Here is a 21553-nt window from a genome sequence, read left to right as displayed (position 1 = left end):
CACTTCGCATCGTCATCTTCGATTTACCCCGGGTATCATTTCCATCTGCCATGGACACCGCGAATTTTATTTCCGTCGACAATGTAGTTTCGAATTGCCCAAGTGTATCGTGCAGCGTGGCTAATTATTATCTCATTACGTCGTGCACCGTACGAACGATCGGTAGGGAAACAACGGGTTCCTCCGTATCCGGTGGAGAATTATTCGTGGGGATAGAGTGGAGGCCGGTATCGCAGAACCGTGGATCGTTTATTCCGCAGCATCTCGCGATAGATGGGGTTGACCCTGGCAATTTCTCCTTGAATCTCTGGTGGCGGAGGGTTGTTTGTGGCCCCTCCCTCGCGCCGACTCTCTCAATATTGTTAACGCGCAGAGGGTTCAATCGCACGTGTACGTTCCACGTCGGTGTGTGTGCCGACGTACAGTGTCTAGATTCTTCGTGTGAGTATCGTGCACGCACACACACACACACACACACACACACACACACACACACACACACACAGAGTGGTGCAGCATTGGCTGGCGCCAGAAGGCCTTCATCGCCCGTTCCACCTGTTTGTGCTTGAGTTTTCCCCGCTTAGAAACTTTCAGTTCCCAACAACAAAGTTCCCGGCTGGCCGAACTACTCCCGAATGACGTGCCGGATCGATACTTTGTAAGCCTCATAAATAAAGCCGCCACGCTCCGTGACTTGTTCGCCCTACCTTCCGCGTTTCATCGTCTATGCATAGCGTTTCTACCCTCGTGCACGGAGGAGGAGCGGATCGTTCAACGATCGGTCGTTTTATTTATACCCGTTGGAACGGGCAAAAGGCAGCTTTATCAATCGAATCGAGCCGAATTGCTCTCGATCACCACGATCGACACGCAGACAGAGAGAAGAAAAGATGCGATACGTACATATATATATAGATATGCATACGTGTATTTGAAATTCAGAATTCGTGCCAAAGGAATTCGAGCCACGGAATGACGGAGGAGTTGGCGAAAAGAGCAGGGCACACGCTCCTGAACCCTATCGATTGCCAATAAATTCCGCGTAGCCGTAACCAGCAAAGCGTAAAGGTAGCCATTTCGTTCACGGTTCGCCGGCTCACAATGGGTTTCCGCGTACGATCTCGGCTTCTGTGTTCACGTACACACGCCACGGTGAAATTAGCGAAGGTACTCTCTCACACGCTGGTCCTCGTACACGTACGTGTGTACGCTCGACAGGAGACGCGCTCGTTCGAGCCCGACCGATGCGAACTTGCTCCAGATACCATCGATCCGTGAGATCGCGCCGAGCCAAGCACAAAAGGTTCTTCCTCCTCGGTCTCCTTCACTTCTTTCACCCCCTCTTTCTCTCTGTTTCTCGGACAACGCACGTCGACCACTTAATCAATCTCGCCGCGGAAAATGAACACGTTCGATTGGCACTTCGACCGATCGTCGGACATTCTCGCTCTAGACTGAACGAACGAAGTTTGAAGAAATTCTGCTCTCTGAGGTTGTGGATGAGGGCACGTGGAAAGAGGAAGCTACTACGACGAATAGGAGAGTACAAGAGAGAGTACCGAGAGTTTATCAGGGTATGCATCAACGGAGCCACGTTCGCAATATTATCGTCGGTCGCGTGACGCTCCCGGTTTTCGAAGGCGGCTGCTCGTTGCCTAGGGTCTGGAGATATAGGGGTCGTAGCAACGGAACGGAATGGAACGGAACAGGACGAAACGAATAAGGGTGAGAAGAGTGAGCGAGTTGTGCTAGCGGGGAGGACGGTTGGACCGGGTTGAGCGAGAAGAAACGGAGGGGCAAGAGGGGAACACGTTGGTCCGTCAAGGAAAGCAACGCGCGGAGAGGGGTGGTGGCGATGGTAGTAGTGGTAGTAGTGGTGGTGGTGGTGGTGGTGGTGGATCGGGTGATCGGGCGCGTCGGTGTGTCGCGGGAGCTGTGGGCAGAGGCGGCTAGAGCGAGAGAGAGTGGGGGAGAGAGAGGATTCCACGAAGCTCGCGGAGCACCAGTAGACGGCAGCACTGCGGGCCGCGCGTATCGCAGTTCGTGTCTGATCGTCTGCGCGCTTTTGTCTCTACACTTGTCGACTTGCCGTCGTCGTCGTCTCGAGGGTGAACGTGCCCCCACCCTCGGCGGCTTATCCCATCCCGCAGCATTTTCTATTATTGCCGTCGGTCGTGTCGTATCGGCGCGTTTACGGGTAGTGAAGGCACCTCTCGTGCCGGCGTTTGTCGCGTTGCTTCTTCCGTGGGCACTTTTTTTTCTTCCCCTCCCGGTTTTGGCGAGTACCACTCGGAAGTGTTTGTTAACTGTTGGTTCCGTTCGTGGACACACATGAGCAGCGTGCGCAAGAAACCGTTCAAGAAAGAGAGGGGAAAGGAAGAAAGGAAAAGGTGACGATACTGTGAAAGCCCGTCGGAGTAGAAGATCAACTCAACGCGCAACGACGATTCGCGATTCGTTACGCGTGAAGTTTGCTACGCGTCCTTGGAGAGAGAGAGAAAGAGAGAGAGAGAGAAAGATAGTGTCGTGGCCGAGAAATTCTCACGAAAAGTGGTATCTCGCGTTCGTTGGACGATGGGCGGGGGCTCGAGCGTATCGGAGCCGAAGGTCTCGTTCGTGCGTTTCGTTCCCGTGAACTCAACCTGACTGCTGCCTCTGTGTTCCTCCTCGTCTTGTCTCGTCTCGTCTCGTCTCTTCGGGTCTGACAGAGTCGCGCGTCACCCGGTGGCCGCAGCCCTCGCGTGTGGCCAGCCATATTTGACGCCGGATGCTCTCGCGGCTGTTCTCCGCGATTCGATGCTGTTCCGCGGCTCGTGTACGGAAACGGTGGTGGTGCGCGTACGCGTGTGTGCCCTCGAGACGCGATAAATCCGTTGGCGGGCAGGCGCGCGAAAGAAATTGTGATCTACGACGATAGACGCGAGCCGCGAGTGAAATGCGCCTCGACGCGCCTGGCAACGTTCCCAGACGCAGTGCTCCCTGACGATGATGCCGACGCGAGATCGTTTCCAACCGTTCCGACCAATGGAATATTTACCGATTCCGTGTATCTAACCGTGCCCGATCTCACAGATCTCGTGATCATCGCGATCCAGGATCGTTTTTCCCGGAATAGTTGGAGGTAATCTTGGTGCAATAGAAGAGAAAAAGAAAAAAAGAAAGAGAGAGAGAGAGAGAGAGAGAGATCTTATCGATATGTGCGAGGCTCGCAGCGAGAATCGATTCGACATTGATGTCGAACATCGGGAATGATCGTCACAGTGAAGAAACACGTCTCTGTGCCAGGATTTTAACGTTTTAGAATCGTGAAACATCCAGTGGTGTTTTACATATAAATATATATATATATATATAGATATATACGTATATATATATATATATATATATAGATATATATATAGATATATGTACGTACGTCGGTCTCCCGTGGCGTGTGACGCGCGATTTTTAATTCTAACGACCCCCGCCCCCCTCCGCCCCCCGCCCCGGCGAATGATTGTGGTGCTGTGGTGAAGTAAAGTGAAAGTCAAACGCGACGGACGGCCATTTTTCATGGATAAACGTTGCAGCACGTCGACCGGCTCGAACTGGTTTCAATCGCACGGCTCCAGCGCCACGAGACGTAAGTGTTCCATCTCTAAACATCCACTCTGATTGCCACCTCCGCCTTTAATGGCGGATTTAATGCGATTTCCTCGTCTCGCGAGCCGCGAGGGAGGAAGTAGGACGTGATTCCTACGACGCACAGGCTTCGTGCCCTATTGCTATGCCCGTATTTATAGCTCGAATCGCTGTTAGGGTTCCTTCGTTTGTTTCGCGTGATTTCGAAAAGTCACCGGTGCGACTTTGCGGAAACGACGTTTCACGTCGAGTTAGGGAATTTGGGAATTTGTTCGTTATTGTGGCGTACGTGCACGAGGAACGTTGAAACTTCGCTGTCGACAGACTTTCTTTTTTTCTTTTCAGCAATTTATTCACGAAGCGTCAAATAAAATGACACAGCATTGAAAATGATCGTCCTGTTTAAATTTAGCAGGGAATTTTGTTGATTGTACTTCTCTAATATGTGACTTTGTTCGAAAGCAATCATCGAGTATAGTACATAGTAGAAGTTAATGATACGTAATTTTAATCTCTTCAAAAATTCCCTTCATCATTTTATAAACTTTCGTAGCTTTGTGCGAATTATTCGAATAATAATTCGACTGCCTCTATCCTCAAGAATTTCTTCTTTTTTACTATTTCTCTTACGTCGTTATATCATGTCACATCATACGACACCATATCTGTCCATGTTCGTTATAATTATCAGCGATTACAAACAATTTTGATAATGCTAGCTGTTGAATAAATTTAGGGATGATGTCCTCTTCATTCATCAAGAATGTCACATTTATTTCTTTGCTCGTAACAATTCATCAGTTTCGTTCTGAAGCAGATCCAACTATTCGACGCGATCGCGCTGCAGACTTGCTATTGAAGCTGGCATGCTATTAAAGTGGTTAAATGACAAATGATCAATTTGCAATTGATTCGAAGCGAAGGAATTTACGAAGCCTCCCGTTGTTTCGTGATCTTTAAAATTCTTCTTCCGTGAGATCGGTCGTGGCCTCCGTTTCGCCTCGAGTTTCGATGTTTGCTCGCAATTACGACGCGATGATACATGCCTTTTCCGCGAAACAACCGAGCAAACAACGAGAGATAGACAAGATAGTTTTTCTCGGAAGTGACAACATACATCGCGCGAGGCGAAGTAAAAACATATTTCGTGTATCGACGAGTCTAACGCTCGGCCTTCTTTTTTCAATTTTGTTTTCGTTCGCGTGCACGCGCGTAAATTCATCAACAGAGTATGTCGCTGTCGACGCTGTGGAAAGGTCGCTGCGGCTATCGAAAGTTAGTCCAAGTTTTACACAGTGCGAGGAAAGCCGGTTAAAAAGACACGTACGCGCGCCGTTCTCGTGCAAAAGTTCTCTTTCGAGAGGGACGACTTTGAAAGTCTCTGTACTTGAGACGCGACGGATAATGTACGCGAACTTACGAGCCGGTATAACTTCTGGCGAGCCGATGTGTCGCTCGGGAACAGGCCTCCATCGATTCCGACAGAATTGCAGGTACGAGCCATCATTCAGCGATAATCAGTCAGACGTCAGTTTCAGTCGAACTAGATTAACACGCTCGTAGGATCTCTTCAAGTTACGCTTTGCGATAGAGTGTCAGTCGATTATCTAATTATTAGGGGTACCCGTAAGTAATATCGTTTTCTTCAAATTTAATTTTGTAAATTAAGATTATTTAGATTGTTTTTAATTTTGTAAATTAAGATTATTAAATTATTAGGGGTACCCGTAAGTAATGTCGTTTTCTTCAAATTTAATTTTGTTAATTAATATTATTAAATTATTAGGGGTACTTGTAGGTAATGTCGTTTTCTTCAAATTTAATTTTGTAAATTAAGATTATTAAATTATTAGGGGTACTTGTAGGTAATGTCGTTTTCTTCAAATTTAATTTTGTAAATTAAGATTATTCAGAATATTTTTAATTTTTAATTTTATTTAAGATTATTTTTAATTTTTTAAATTAAGATTATTAAATTATTAGGGGTACCCCGTAAGTAATGTCGTTTTCTTCAAATTTAATTTTGTAAATTAAGATTATTTAGATTATTTTCAACTTTTGATTTTATTTAAGGTTATTTTCAATTTTTTAAATTAAGATTATTTAATTATTAGGGGGGTAAGTAATGTCGTTTCTTTTCCCAAACTTAATGAATATTGTCATCTAGTGACGATAATTTAAATAAAATAAAATTTTGTCCAATATCGAACAACGACATTATTTATACTCCTATTATTAGCTGTTACACACGTACATAGATGTTTTGTAAATGTTGTCATGGCGATAAGTGTCGTGGAAAAGTTATTCGCGAGTTTAAAATATTGATCGTGTCTTAAAATATTTAGAAATATACATGTAAGAGTGTAATGTAAATAATATAGATTACAAGCGTTACGTAGAAATCATTTTCTTAGCACACAATATTATATCAGATCTCAATGAATGTGTTAATTCTTCAACCGAGTGAACCCGTCGTAGAACAGAGCAGAGAAGATTTTCGAATTTTAAATGATATAACACTCTACACGTGTTATGAAATTTCACGCATCTGATTCCCATGACTCGCGATACAATGTGTGCCCAAGAAGTAATTCCCACGTAATTATAAAATTGATAAAAGATCTTATTGAAAGAGATCGCCAATTACCCAGAAACAACCCCCGAAAACGCGTCGAGCGTGTGAACGTTATCCAGTTTCCACATCTCGATATCACGGAGTTTAACGCAAAAGCGATCCATCCTGCCCTTTGAATCCAGCCCAATTTAAAGCCATGCTTTACACAGAGGTGTGTGTGTATCCTCGATCTATCGAGGGTGGCAACAAGGGCGAGGGGGAGGGGAATATTCGAGAGCCCTTTTCCTTATTGACACGCGCGTCGAAACTTTCGAGCAACGGGTGGATACGCGAGATCCTTTGTGGCGTGCGCGTAGGTACGCGTGTGTGCAGAAAGGGAGAACGTAGAAACGGATGGGGCAACGAGAGGAAACGCGGATAATAGCGGGAGAAGGTAGAAAAGAGGAAGACGATGGTGGTGAGTGACGGAAGGAGAGGAAGGGGTGGACGAACGAGAGAGAGATGGGGTTGGAGGGTGAAAGAGGAAGCGCGAGCTTGCGGGGAAATAGAGAGAGAGAGAGAGAGAGAGAGAGAGAGAGAGAGAGAGAGAGGCGAATGGAAGGGAAAATGAATTCTCGTTGGCAGTCAGATAACCCGGTACGATCGATCGGAATATCTGCTGGTCCGTTGGCGTTACACACACCGCTTACATAGAAACGCCGCTTTATATATAGAACATCGGCCGAAAGAGTGAGAGAGAAAGAGGGGCGCTGCGCGCATACGTACAGCCTCTCTCGTGTACATATGTACGAATGTCTACATAAGCGTCTGCGACTCTTTGCGAACGACGGGAACGCGTGTAGTATGCATGAATGCGTCGTATACAGGGTGGCTCGATTTAACCGCGCGTCCGCACCACTTTTCAAACGGCCGGGGAAAGCGAAACTTTTTTTTTTTCTTTTTCTTTCTCGTTCTTTCTTTCTTTCTTTTTCTCTTTTTTTCTTTTTTCGCCCAGCACTTGCCGGATTAGTTCTTTTCTTTTCTGTCTCGCTTTTTCTTCCTTTTCTCTCTCTCTCTCTCTCTCTCTCTCTCTCTTTCTGTTCTTGCTTTTCTCTCCTTTTTTTCTTCTTTTCGTTGACTTTAGCCCGTCGGAAATGAAGCTCTCAATACTGATTAATTTCTTACTCCGATCTCGGGCGAACATTTGTTTGCCACAACGGGACACGGTAGTGAGTAATATAGTTCGGGATATTTTCAAAGATCGTGAATGTTGTTTCCTTCGTGTTTCAATTTTCTCAGAGAGTTTCTCTGCACACAGAAGTTTGTCTCGTCTGTTATAAATGTTACAGTTGAACTGTAGAAGACCGTGTGAAATAATTTTGCGAGTACAGTAGTACACTTCTTACAGTAATGATATAAGGGAACGAGATTTCACTTTGGATACTTTACATCATTCTTTGCATATTGTATGCGAATCACGTGCATTTTTGCAGTTCCCAATTTTTTACGAACCAAGCAGAAGTTATTACGATATTTAACAAATAAAATAATCGAAAAAGTCTATCTGCAACCTTCTAAATTATATATCACGATATATTTCGTATATATTCATGAAAGTCAGCAGTCTTATCGCGCGTTTCGCCTGACTTGTCGATAAAATCTCTAGAAGTTTCATTTCGGAGCGCGGTTCTTGAAAGAGCCGGGGAACATTATCGTTTCACATCTCGTTCGACGAGTAGCCGATTTTAACTGAATAATTCAGCGCGATATTGATTAATAGATCACCGGTTAAAAGATTGACCCCTGGTTATTTGTTACCTCCTTAGAGGTAAATTGAAGATGATCGGTGTTTGTCGTCTCGCGGAATCGTCGCTGCCGCGGCTACGAATAGCCAACTTTCAGTCATATTTAATCGGCCGCTGTTGCATACTTGACAGTCGTGTTCCCAAATTCCTCTTTCAGACATCGGTCTCCCGGCAAATTATTCACGAGCGTGAAATCCGTCTTCTTCGGTGTAAATTTACGAGCAGCTACCCCCCCGTGTCAGGGGTCAATCGATTGCTAAAATTACTTGAAATTACATTAATTATTACCGGTTATATTTAAGACCGAATATAGGGAGAAGTTCGGTTCAGCTTAACAGAATCTTTGTTTCAACTTTGGGATAGGTTATAGAAAGAGAGAGAGAGAGAAAGAAAATGGCAAATAGAACAAGTGTTTTTAATCAGCCTACCTTTCAATTAAACGTACCTATCTTGCCACTTTATCTTTGTCGTTAAAAACACTATCTTATCTTTAATTAAACACATACATCCGGTACGTAATGTCTGTTGAATCTTCGCGTTTGTAGATTATTGCAGCGACGTGAAGATCTGGAATGAATTTCCAGTCTGATTAGATATCCCGTCCTGAATCTCGCAATATTTCTGCTCTTCTACCCGAAATTTCATCTCGCGACGAACTGTGTTGTTCGCACAATTTTTAAAAGTAGATACGACTTGACCCAACGGACCCAGAGCCACTCACTGCTGTCTTCGAAATAGTATCTACGATTCAAGCGTCTCTGTGCTCGATATCAGCAGAACTTCAGAATTATTCTCGTTAGAATTTCAGATCGAAATATCTCCACTCCAAAATTAATATCCCGCAAACTGAAATTTTTATATCGAACGCTTTCTTAACTGACAATACTCTAAAATTGTACCAAGATGTATTGCTAGAGTTCCCACTGAAATGGATTGAAATCCTCTGATTTGACGAAACTCTGAAATTGCAAGATATCGGGTAAAATGCAAAAGAGCCCGGAATTTTGCTCGCGTGCAGAAGGAATAGGAATAATGACGAAACACGTTCGTTCTGTGGGAAATTCTGCGGCCGCGATCCGATGAAGGAGGGCAACACACACGGATACTGGTGCGCTAATGGGCGTGAATACGCGGCTGTTATCAGTCGTTGTCACTTATCGCGCGTCAAGGTACCGGGGGGCCGAACAGGACGGATCCCTCCTGACTGTCAATACCTCGCCTAGAGATACTTGACTTGTATGTGAGTCAAGTATGCGCATAGATAAAACGAGTCACGTCGACCGTATCTCTCTTTACAGCGGTCGCTGTCGCATGTCAAAGTCGCGCGAATATATACAGGGTGTTTCGTAACTTGTGGGACCTACTTCGGGAGCTGATTGTACGCCTAAAAATAATGAAAAAACGTCATATAAATATATGTCCTGTCTGTCTTCGTTTATAAGATATAATGAATTCTCTGTTTTAATTACTTTTACAAGAGATGTTCGAAATGACCAGCTTACATTTGAAGACAAGCCAGCACGCGTCTCGTCATTCATCTAGTTACTCTCTCTATCATTCCTGGTGTTTCTCGAATTTGTCGGAAGCTTTGCTCTATTCTATTTCGTAGTATTTCAACATGTTCAATCGATGTTGCGTATACGATAGATTTCAAATGTCCCCGCAAATGAAAATCTAATGGATCCCGGAGAACGAGCAGCCCATGCGATACGACCTCCACGACCAATCCATTTATTTGCAAAGTGTTGATTTAAAAATTGCATAGCCACTCGGCTAAAATGCGGCGGAGCTGCATCATGCATAAACCGCATACGAAGTCTAATATCGACTGGAACTTTCTCTAATATTTCGTGTAAACGCGCGCTTAAAAAAATCAACGTACTTTGTGCCTGTTAGTTTCCCATTCAAGAAAAAAAGGTCCAATTAAAAATTTATCAATTATTCCTGCCCATACGTTTAAACTAAACTGGTGTTGATGTCTTGAATGCACAATAACGTGTGGGTTTTCTTCATTCCCAATTATGACTATTATGAAAATTGAATATACCATCTCTGGTAAAACTAGCTTACTAGAGTTTGCTCTGTTTATAAGATTCATTATATCTCATAAACGAAGACAGATATATTTATATGACTTTTTTTCATTATTTTTAGGCGTACAATGGGTCCCGAAGTGGGTCCCACAAGTTTCGAAATACTCTGTATATGTATGTACGCCTGGTTTCGTGAATTCGTTCACCATATAACGTATATAGCTTTCTTTAATGGTTACTCGTTTCGTTGTTTCGCCTAATACTTGGTATTTCTTTTTTCCACGTGATGAAGAGTTTTCGTGAAAAGGGGAAGAATTTCTTCTAAAAGGGGGAAGATTTTTTTTAAAAAGAGTCGAGGAAATTTTAGATTTGAGTTTTTATAAAGAGGGGATTCATTACATCTTGGAATTTTCGGATTTAGCTTCTTGAATATCAGCAGATGAATATTAGAAGGTTATTAAGAACGACCAGAGGGTTCTTGCTCGTTCGTGCAAGAGCAGAATAGAAATTGAGACAGAATCGAGCAGAATTTACAGGAAATTTAAAGGTACTTTGAAATATGAATTTGAAACCGTGAATCCGTAACCGAATAATAACTCTCATCTTCTAGCCTTAATTAATTACAACTCTCATTGTTGTAATTAACAGTGAGATAACTCGAATCTTCGAACAAACGAATTAGTCTCATCTTTAATTTCAAACTCGGGGCACTTTCGCAAAGTGTCAGTTTCAGTATTTTGCCTCTTAAACTTCGACCATTGTTGGAATTAGTATTGCACGTCCGCGAAACAAGTGAAAAAAACTCGGGCGATACCGATTCGAACGTTTCGTCTGAGAAAATACACGCTCGACGTGTGTCTGCTTTCTCAGTTGTACGCACGATAAGAGCAACTCTCGAAAGGAAATGAATCGAGGGCAGCTAGAATGGAAAAATAAATGAAGCCGAAGAGATTGAAAAGAGATCTCCGGCTAGGAATAAAATGGCGAGGATACGGCGAACGAAGGGAGGTCGGGAGCATGGGTGGACCAGTTTTGCAGGCAGGAAAGAGCAACCGGTATCCAGAGAGAACCGGTTGGCCACGAAGGTAGGTGGTAAAAATCGGTAAACAAGCGAGCTGGCCAGCTTTATCGCGCCCACCCCTCGTGTCTGCACACGCTATCGATCAAAAGTTTGGCTGTAAGCCTTCGTGTATCGCGAAACGATACAAAACGTGGCGGCGATGTTTCATCGTTTTTCGAGTCTGAGTTTCTCGCTCCGGGGGGGAAGTGTTCATTTCCGTGGACGGATAAGATTCGAGACGACAAGTTTCCTTCTCCTTTCTTGTTTTGTCTTTCATGCCGGAATCACCAGTTCGCACGTATTCTTAACGTATGTTCGATATGCTCGACTATGTGAATAATTTACACGATGAACGTAAAACGTAGACAGGTAAGTCGTGAAAGCATTCGTGAATACGTCAAACACTTATTGGATATTGAGACATTGGCTCGACTATTATCATGTTAGCCAAGTTTGAAATAAATCTGAAATTATGTGTGGAAGTTACGGGATGCTTGGCACGAATCGTAGAAGTATTTAGACAGTTAATTATATCAATGATTGTATTAATAGATCCGGGCATTCAGTACCTTTGTACTTACAGTGCGATTAAGATATGTGTTGCTGATGTGTGTCTTGTAACTTCTGTATGTATACATTTCCAGATTGGTTTCAAACTCGATTCAGATTATGGATTTTTATTTTTTAGCTATGTTGACGTTCTAATTTCATCCTCAACAGTTCGTTCATTAGAAAATTGACGAATTTTTAAAAATTCCTATCCGAGGCTCTGAGTTTTATCCAATGTTTAAAATGTTTTTTATAATATGAACTATACATCTTGGCTTATATACGTTATACGACTTGATTTATATATCTTGTGGCAAGTGTTCAAATACTTTCGCGAGCCTGTATATACGTGTTCGTAATTCAATAATAATTTTACGTCACTTAACGCTACCGACGACTAAAGTATTTGTTGTAACGTTTGTAGCAAAGAAATGAAAGTGGCAAGGTACAAGAAAAAATTGATAATAGACAACAAAGAACACAAGCTCAAAAATCACTCGAGTGTCCAAAAATATACTGTTACAAATATATCGAATTTCCATAGAAAATTATATACAAATACCACTTTGATCACTTTGGTAGTTCCAGCGGAATTGTTGCCACACCTCAGGTACAATCTAAACTTTTGATTCACCCTTTACCTCGTCAGAAAAACTTTTGATTCACCCTTTACCTCGTCAGAAAAAGACGTTCTCTCGTCTCCAGACGAGACGTTCGGAAACTATTTCGATTCCGCGCGATTCTCACGTTATTGATGGTGTTGGCGATGCGTGTTAGTCGTTAGTCAAGCCGACGTCCTCGATTGGCGGTGCATATTTGCGCGCTGATCTTTTCCAGTTACACAGGTAACCACTTAAGCAGCGGCCAGACAGACAGTTCTCGCGCACACACACACACAGACGGACAAAGCTTCGTCTTTACGTGTAGCCATTAATTAGATTAGCATATGCCGGAAAAAGGTGCTATCCGCCTATATCCGCCTGCGGCAACGATATCACTGGCAGCAACGGAGGTTACTCGGTGCGTTAATGGCATTATGGGATCATTCGTGAGGCGGCTGTAACGCTCTGACTAGAGTGCATATCCTTCGACCGCTACACGACCCTGTTACAGTAATTGCACCGATGCTCCCTACCCTATACACGTTTATCTACATCACGCACGTTATTGTTGTCTCTTACACTTTATCGACACGATTTTTTTCGCAATTTTCCCAGCCATCTTCCACGTAACTTTATCCCTTTTCATCATTTATTGAAAGAAAATTTTAATTTCCTTTATTTCCCTAAATTAAATTTATAATTTTATTACAAGTTAATTCTTAGTTAATCAAGTTTATTATAACTTAATTCCCTTTCATTTCAATTTTGACTTAGTTGTTTCCCTTTTTCTCGTTGGATAGATCTTCGTAACGTGTAAATTTTTCACGACAAATTTTGGTGCTACGTTCGACTCCATTTAGTGGAAGAAAATTTTAGTTAATCGTTATATATCCTTTTTCTCGTTAGATGGATCTTTGTAACGTGTGTCTGTGTCAGTATCATCTTTACCGTCTTTTATATATTTTATGAATGATGTTTTACAAGGGATTTTGAAGCAACGTTCCACGTAACTTTAATTCCGTTTATTGGAAGAAAATTTTTAGTTAGTTGTGCATTATCGTCTTTTAAACTTTTCATGGATCCTTTTTTGCGAGGAATTTTGGAGCAACATTCCATGTAACTTTGTTCCATTTATTGGAAGAAAATTTTAATTGGTTGTCTCACTTTCTTTCGTTTCTCTTTCCCATCAGGTGAATCTATGTATCGCGTGTGTATCAGCATCGTTTTTATTATTCTTTGAATTTCATGGACAATTTTTTTACTTTGACTCCATTTGTTGGAAGAAAATTTTAGTTATACATCATCGTCTTTCAAATCTTTCACGGATTTCTTTTTCGTCGAACAATTTTGAAGCAACGTTCCACGTAACTTTAGCTCCATTTCTATGAAAAGAAATTCTACACTCTCTTTCCCAAAATTGAAGCTTCGAATGAAAAAAAAATTCTCCTCCCTGTCGACTTGTTTCCTCAATCACCCGTATCACCCATATCTTCAAATCTCTCCATCTCTAAATTTCCCGCTAACGTAAATTTTTCCGTAAAAATCCGCTCGTTGTATAAATAAATAAAAAAAAAAAAAAAAAAAAAAAGAAAAACCCGCGAACGTTCGACCTAGCGTCATAAACCTGTTCTGGGCGCTGCAATCTCGCCGGTGAAATCGATTAGTTGCCTCGCGTGCGACTAACGAGCCCTCCGACCTCTCCAATACGATCGTCCAACGAGTGTATTCCTAACCAGTCCTCTCTCTCTCTCTCTCTCTCTCTCTCTCTCTCTCTCTCTCTCTCTCTCTTTATCTCTTTCTCGCGGCTAGACATTAATAATTCGATCCGCGCTCGGGGGATTCCACTCAGGTCGGCCCACTTATTCCGCATTCTTGCCGGGCGGGTATCGTCGAGTCGAAGACTCGTGCAGAAAGCCGGCTACGCCGCTGGGCGAGCACAGCAGCGGCACAAAGCCCGGAGCGACGAGCGGCGCAAACTATTTATTTCATGAGCTTCCCCCTCGCGTAGACGACCGGCCGCCTCCCCTTTTAATGCCTGGCTGTGTGTACACGGGTCGTACATCAAGCCAGCCCGTGGGGGAGGGTGTCCGGGTCGGGTCGGGTCGGGTCGGGTCGGTATGTGAGGAAGGCGGGCAGAACAGAGCAGCACAGTGCGCGGTGGTACATAAACGAGTGCGCCACATAAGGGGGCATATAATGTGCGTGGCCATGTGCATCCGGCGGAATGCGACGGCCTAGGTGAAACGGCCTGGTCCCGTGCCAGAGACTTTAACCTCGATTCACAATAAAACAGGCTCAACGTTCTTCTTTTCTGGCACTCTCCGACGCTCTCGCCACCTCTTCCACCGCAGGAAGGGGGAGTCACGGTGTCAGGGAAATTGGGACTGGTAACGTGCAAGGTGCGCGCGTTCTCGTTGGTACTTTTGGCGAACGTTCGGTCGTTCGAAAAGTGGCGCGAATCGTTTTCAAAAAGAAGGCAGTTCCTTTTCAAGTTAGGACTGCGGTTGGATTGATTGCTGTTCTCGACGCGTGATCTTTTCGTTTTGAATACTTACTGGCGCGAGTTTGGATGACTAGACGATTGGGAATGACAGAAATGGCACGAGCCACTATAATGGCAATGAAAAATAGCGAAATTATTTATAGAGAAAATACAAGCGTCAGGTAACAAACGCGAGTAAATCTTCTCGGAAATTGGCATAGATCTTTTTTTAAAATAATTCTATTTTTTTTTTTTAAATAATTCTATAACAATTTAAAGGCGTATAATACTTGTTTGTTGCATATATTGTTACGGTCAGTTGTAAGAAATTGCGTTGAACGCTAGAGCTATCAGCGATTATGGCATAAAATTTCCATCCAGAGGCAGTAAAGTAAAAGACACAATAGGAGTGCAACTTTTTATCTTATGGAAAATCATTTAAACCTTTGAAATACACTGTCTGACATTTATAAAATATCTAACAGAAATTGTAAGTTACGAATTCTGTCCATTTTGGCAGTTCTAGTGTTACAGCGATGGATATAAGCCGAATAAAGAATACATTCTTTTACGAAGGTTGTATCTTCTCTTTGTTAAATGTTCCTCTGTTTTAAGATTGTTTTTGGAATCATTAGATCGCAGATTTTCATGTTTATAGGAAATTTATAATTCAAAAAATGGAACAACAGACGTATAATGTCTTATCGCCTACTAAACATCATAACGGCTTTGTATACTTTCGACTTATTTATATATTATCAAATTGTTTTTAGAATCATTAGATCGTAGATTTTCATATTTATAGGAAATTTATAATTCAAATATAATTCCTTTTCGTTTACCAAGTGTTATAACGAGTTTGCATATTCTCGACGTATTTATACATTACGAAATTAATGTTATACACCATCAAAGTATTCGCAGTGTCTTCAAATTTTTTACGAGTAATCTTAGTTACTATGTAATTTTGTCCAACACAAATTTCACTGTAGAATCATTCATTTTCGCTTCGTCAGCCGAGAACGAGAACTTTTGTAACAAATACACGCGGAAATTACATTCGCACAAATACAAGTGCGAGCGTGTTTCTCGCCCCGTCGAGGAGGAACCAAAGTTCTGAGAGCTGTTCGTTAGTTTACAAGAAGCAGCATTCGCAAGAAAATCGTCGAGTAATCGAGTCGAGGAATGCCCCGTTCCGAATGGCCCTTCGTTTGAACTCGTTTCACAGACCGATGGACAACTTCGTCGAGTCCTTCCTCGAAGAGGAACGCCCTCGCGTTCGTTGAAAAACTCCGAGTTAGTTTCATCCGCTTGGTTCAAAGAAGCCAAGTCGTTATCAGCGGAATCTCTTCTTCGGGGGCGATCCCCTCCGATCACCATTTTCGTATATTCACGGCCGATACTGGCTTTTAATTTCTCTCGAGGCGTCTCCACCCTTCGAGAATATTCACCGAGCCGATAATCCAGCCGCGTATCCTCTCCTCCGCTCGTAAATTCGCCTACGTCCCCGCCTTCTTTCTTGTTCCCTTTCTTTGCCCAGTCAGCCGAGTACCTGGTGGCCTCTTTACGCCACTGTTCTACAGGGTGATCCAACTTTTAACGTCACGGCGTGCCATGCACGTCGAGGACCTTTCGTTTCCGAAAATTGCAATATTTTCTCGGTTTTAAGTATAATATATTATATTGTATAAATATAACCCAGACGAAACATAATAAATTTGTTATTCCTCAGTAATTTCTATGATCTCAGTGATGTCGTGCCAACGAAATAGAAAGAAAAGAAAGCGACGAATTCTTTGTAGTATATATTTGGTCACTCGTTATGGTCCGCGAACCAGTCGCCAGCGCAAGGGTTTAACGAGTCGACGAACTTGTTTGCCTCTGTCTCGCGAAAACGATGATAGAATTTGTTTGACATCGATTACTTCACTGTTATTGCAATTTTCGTGCAATTTATGTTATCTCGATGTTGTACTTTTTGGGATTTTGAAATTTTTTTCCCCGTAGTTTCGTGATATTCACATTTTTCTGCAGTCGAGTGTCAAGTTGCGTAATATGTATGATACAAATATATATTCGAGACAGGTGTAGTAATCGTTGTGATATTCAGTATGGTAGGTTCTTTATTAGTAAAAACTTTTGCTAGTATGGTGGTCACCACTCTACATGAAACTTTAACGAGTCGATGAATCTTTATCTCTCCCTCTGATCGAAGTTTGCTCCATATCGAGACAATTGTCGCGATTTTAGCGTCATTCATGTTGTTTTTCGTGATTTGAAATATTTATATATTTATATTCATATTTGCTACAATTTGGCAATTGAGTGTCAAAAGATCGCCAAGTGTAAGAGCGTAGATCTGAGATTTCGAGGCGATTTTGGTCGCTGAGATTCTGATTCCCTGGGTGATCGGGATCACCCAGTATAGGGTAAGTTTAGCGCGGCGGCGTTTATCTCTAACACCGTGCCACGCTGTCGCGTTTATCTACGGTAATAAATGCGCCGGTCGAACAAAGACGCGGACCGCCTGCACACCCCTGTTTCATTCGCAACACCCTGTCCAAGTTTTGCCTGCCCGTCGCGTGACTTTACGAGCTTGCAACAAAAGAGGAGCCTAACGATCATTCGTCCGTGTGCGGATGCAAACACACAGAGACGTACCGAAAAAAGTCCACGCGTGTTTCTGCTTTCTCTTGGCGATACTTTCGTTTTCGACGAGCTCCAGATTTTAGCAGATCGTTCTGGACGTTAGTTCATCTCCTTTTTCTCGTTTGCATTTCAGCCACGACCCGGAAGGAGGCCGCGAGGACGTCCCGGAAACGCCACGCAGCTGCAAACCACGCCTAGGATACAGAGCCCGATCTCGCAGCATCTGGAAAAAGGTAGGAACTGTTTCAAGTTGAATGTTTTTTGAAATTCGAAGGCGCAAAGAGCGGTGCACGTGAGAAAATATTTTATTGAGAGCAGAGCCCGCTCACTCTTGCCGCGATTCCATCGATGAGAATCTCTGTTTTGCATCTCTGTTCCACTTAAATTCCCATAAATGTCAGCTGTCTGTTTGTCAGCGTGAAATTCCAGCGTTTCTAGACTTTCGAGTATTATTAGATCTCAGATTTTAAGTAAATAATTTTTGAAAGTGCGATAATTTCCAGAGCAGCTTTTCAAGTTTTTGTGACGAATTTCGTACCAGCGCGACGTACGATAATTTTCTGAAACGTGAGAACTTTTCAAACAGGTTCCATATTTGTATCGTCACTGTCAGTATGACACTGAAATAATTTATCTTTCGTGATTCCTCTTTCAAGCTTGATAATTCACAAAACAGCTTCTAAATTTTCATAGTAGATTCGTCACTTGTAGCAACGTGACACGCGAGTTTGTTTCAACGAAAGGCCCCCGTTTCAAATCAAACATCTCACCCGCGAAGCGAATAGAATAACAGAGCGAAAACACCCCCTTCACGACTCTGTATCCTTCGTTCAGTTCGATGAGAGATGGCGGGTTATTTAGGGTCGTAGCAGGGCACGTTCGAAGGTTTCGGGCGACAAGGTCTAGGCCTTGAATTGGGTTCATTGATCAAACCCACCGAAACGAGAGCGACGAAGAAAGAGAAAGAAAGAAAGAAAGACTGCGTCCGTGTGGAATTAGGGCCGTCTTAAAGTGCATCGTCCCTCCAGGGACAGGGCGACTGCGGAGGACAGGGGCCTGTAGAAAAAAAAAAAAAAAGAAGACCTTTTTGGTCCGTGAAAGGGAAAGGAAGAAGTTAAGGGCGGAATGGGTCGAAGGGGGATAAGAAACAAATAAAAGAAGGAGAGCTTGGGTGTGGGAAGGACGGAGAGATATCTGGATAGAAAGGCAGGCAGGCGCGCCATGGGGAATAAATGATTCGAAGAACCAAGAAGAACCGGTCCACAAACAAAAGACTCGTTGCCTGGTCTGGGCTGAGCCTCTCTCTTCTGGTTTCGACCAGAGGGAGAGGGTGGCAGATTGCAAAGAATCGTAGCTCGTAGGAGGGATATTTCACGGAGGAAGGAAGTGCTGACTATGTAGCGAAAGAGGGTGCTGGTTGTTGATGGAACGAAGTCTGGGATCTTTCCAGCTTTGCGCGATGCGAATACCATGACGATGGAACCTGACGGAGAGACTGGTGGTCGTTGAAATGTTGCGAAATTTCGGTCGCAATTCGTTTCTTTCTTTCTTTCTTTCAGCAGCGTTTTAGAAATTCAAGATAGTAAAGTGTATCGTGGCCTTTTCGTTTCTCTTCTCTCGAAGTATCTTTGTGTGTATTATCTGTTTGATATCTCGATATGTAGTATGTATGTTGATTGATCAATACATGTGTATTGATACAGAGAAAGAATATCTTCGTAATATATCAATATCAAGTATATATTTTTTTTAATATAGACACACGCGTGCGTGTTAATCTACGTGCGAAGAAACTACTATCGAGAACAATTTTTCTGACTCTTCCTTGAAACGAAATATCTCCTGACAAGAGAGAGAGAGTTATCGATGTACATACTGTGCGGAGATTGATCGTTAGCTTCAGATTATACGAGTCACGGATCAAACGGCGATTCCCAAATTGGCCCGTGGTTATAATTTCGTCGGCGATATAACCGGCGAATCGACGGAATAATTTTATCAATCGGCGAAGCTATCCGAATCAAATTCAGTCAGAGTGAAATGGCGGAAGCGCGATGAGAATAGTCGAGACGTTTCTGTGTGTCGAGTCGCGCTAATCTTTCGTTAATTTCCTGCCAGCGAACTGCTATTGTGGGGAATAACCGCCGTCGATGAATATATACGTCCCTCCCCCTCGTGTTCCGTAATCGGGGCGCGATGCACCACCGAGTGGGCTGGTGGAAACGAAATCGGATTACAATTGAAATTTCTGCGGGGCGAGAGTCGCGCCGCTGGCAAATTTGACGTCTCCGATACGAGACGAATCGTCTCAATTATTCAGACGTTTGTCCGACGAACGACCGAGAATCCGAAAATTTATATATACATACATATAAGCAATAACAATGTTCGTCCATCCTTGATCAGTTTCTTATTAATGATTCACACTGACAACATGTCTAAAATCAGTCGAGTCTAAAACCGGGACCCGATCTTTAAATTGGATTTCTCGATTTAATATTTTCTCAATTTAATCATTTTTTTTTTTTTTTTGTCAATTGTTTGATACGTATTGATGCATAAGTTTCACAGAAGTGTGACGTTTGAGATTAGACGAGACATTGTAGATTCGAGAATTAAAATAATAAATACAGATTTCAATTCGCTATACGTTCTATCTGAGAATATAGAGAGAATATATTTAAAAAATAATGAACTGAACGATGTACGAGTGTCGGCTCACTTACAATTAGTTAGGAATAATTAAATTTCACAGAAGTGTGACGTTTGAAGTTACACGAGACATTGTAGATTCGAGAATTAAAATAATAAATACAGATTTCAATTCGCTATACGTTCCATCTGAGAATATAGAGTGCTAGGTTCGTGTATTGTTAGAAAATAATGAACTGAACGATATACGAGTGTCGGCTCACTTACAATTAGTTAGGAATAATTAAATATAGTAGAGATAGAAATATGGAAAGTAGAAAGCTGGATGTGTATAGGAATATATTAGAAGTAGAAATTAATCGATGCCTCTGCGAAAATTCGAAAGAAAATTGGACAATCATTTAACTGAGAGTTCGAAAAAAGGACTTGTTTTGCAACAATTTCTTATCGGAACGATCCAAAAGCAAAGCTGCTAATAGATCGTTTATATAGAAATAAATCAATGTATTAATTCATAGACAATCACTGAATCAGATGTGAAAATTAATTTCATTTATTGAATTATATCTATATCTATATTTTTACATATCTAACGTCAGATATGTATATAAAAATACATGAAATACATGAATTTATAAATAATCAGTGAATTAGTTCATAAATGAACGAAATTAATTTCTACGTCTAACATAATGCATGTACGTATGAAGTATACCAGCTGAAATTTGAATATATGATTTTCCTCTGGATTATACCATCATTTGGCTGTCAGGCGAAACAACGTTTCCAACTTTGTCTTTGATTCGTCATCGGGAAATGGGATGGCTCTCCGGCTGTCGGTCGGTAGAAACCTAGAGTGTGTCTCGTCTTTCTTTTCTTTTTTCCCCCTCGCCGATGTGGCAACAGGAAGTGGAAAGAGTGCATCGCGAAAGTCCCCTTACGTCACCGGGCAAATATAGCCGACTAGCATGATTGCTCCTCTATTTCTCCACGCTCGTTTCCTTCGTGTCTGTCCACTCGATATACTTGGCCGGTACGCGAGAGAGACCCGATCGTTGCTAAGCCTCTTGCGAAAACTTGGTCACGCGTTTCACGATCTCGTTCGGTGCATATATTTGCACGAGATCCCTCGAGATTTTGCGTTTCTTCCGCGGAGAGGAAGATTAATCGCGCGACGATGGAGATACATCAGGTTCGCCAGCAGTCTGTGAAAGTGTTCGACTACTAAACACGAATGTATTTCGCTTACGTTATATAGAAGAGCGCCGATCTTTACGTTTCGTAGAAATAACAGGGATAATTAAGTTCTCTGGGCATTATAGGTTATGGGGTCAATTTGTACAGGGAATGGAAAAAGGAGGACAAATGTAGGTGGGTAGTTTCCCGTAGATAGAATATACCCTTTTTACTGAAAATAAAAAATAAATTTAATGAAACTTGTCATGATAGACACATCAGTGTGGAACTTCAGTAGGTTAAAAATTCGTCATTCATTTAAATAACGCAATTATGAAAATTTAAAACTTAACGATTTAATGTAAAGAAA

At 42.5% G+C, this 21553-nt stretch overlaps 1 protein-coding gene across 2 annotated transcripts in view; it reads left to right on the top strand.

Annotated features, from left to right (window-relative positions):
• LOC122526862 (probable JmjC domain-containing histone demethylation protein 2C) overlaps window positions 1-17635 on the top strand; it is a 104684-nt gene extending 87049 nt beyond the window's left edge. For both annotated transcript variants that reach the window (XM_043650466.1, XM_043650465.1), the window contains exon 7: window positions 17489-17635. In XM_043650466.1, the coding sequence (XP_043506401.1) occupies window positions 17489-17620 (132 nt within the window). In that variant the 3' untranslated portion in view covers window positions 17621-17635. The remainder of the gene's footprint in view (window positions 1-17488) is intronic.
• The last annotated feature ends 3918 nt before the right edge of the window (window positions 17636-21553 follow it).

Source organism: Frieseomelitta varia, unplaced genomic scaffold (assembly GCF_011392965.1).
Source record: "Frieseomelitta varia isolate USP_RPSP 00005682 unplaced genomic scaffold, Fvar_1.2 scaffold_200, whole genome shotgun sequence".
Lineage (NCBI taxonomy): Eukaryota > Metazoa > Arthropoda > Insecta > Hymenoptera > Apidae > Frieseomelitta > Frieseomelitta varia.
The sequence above is the reverse complement of the archived record's forward strand: the minus strand, read 5'-3'. Positions and strand labels throughout refer to the sequence as shown.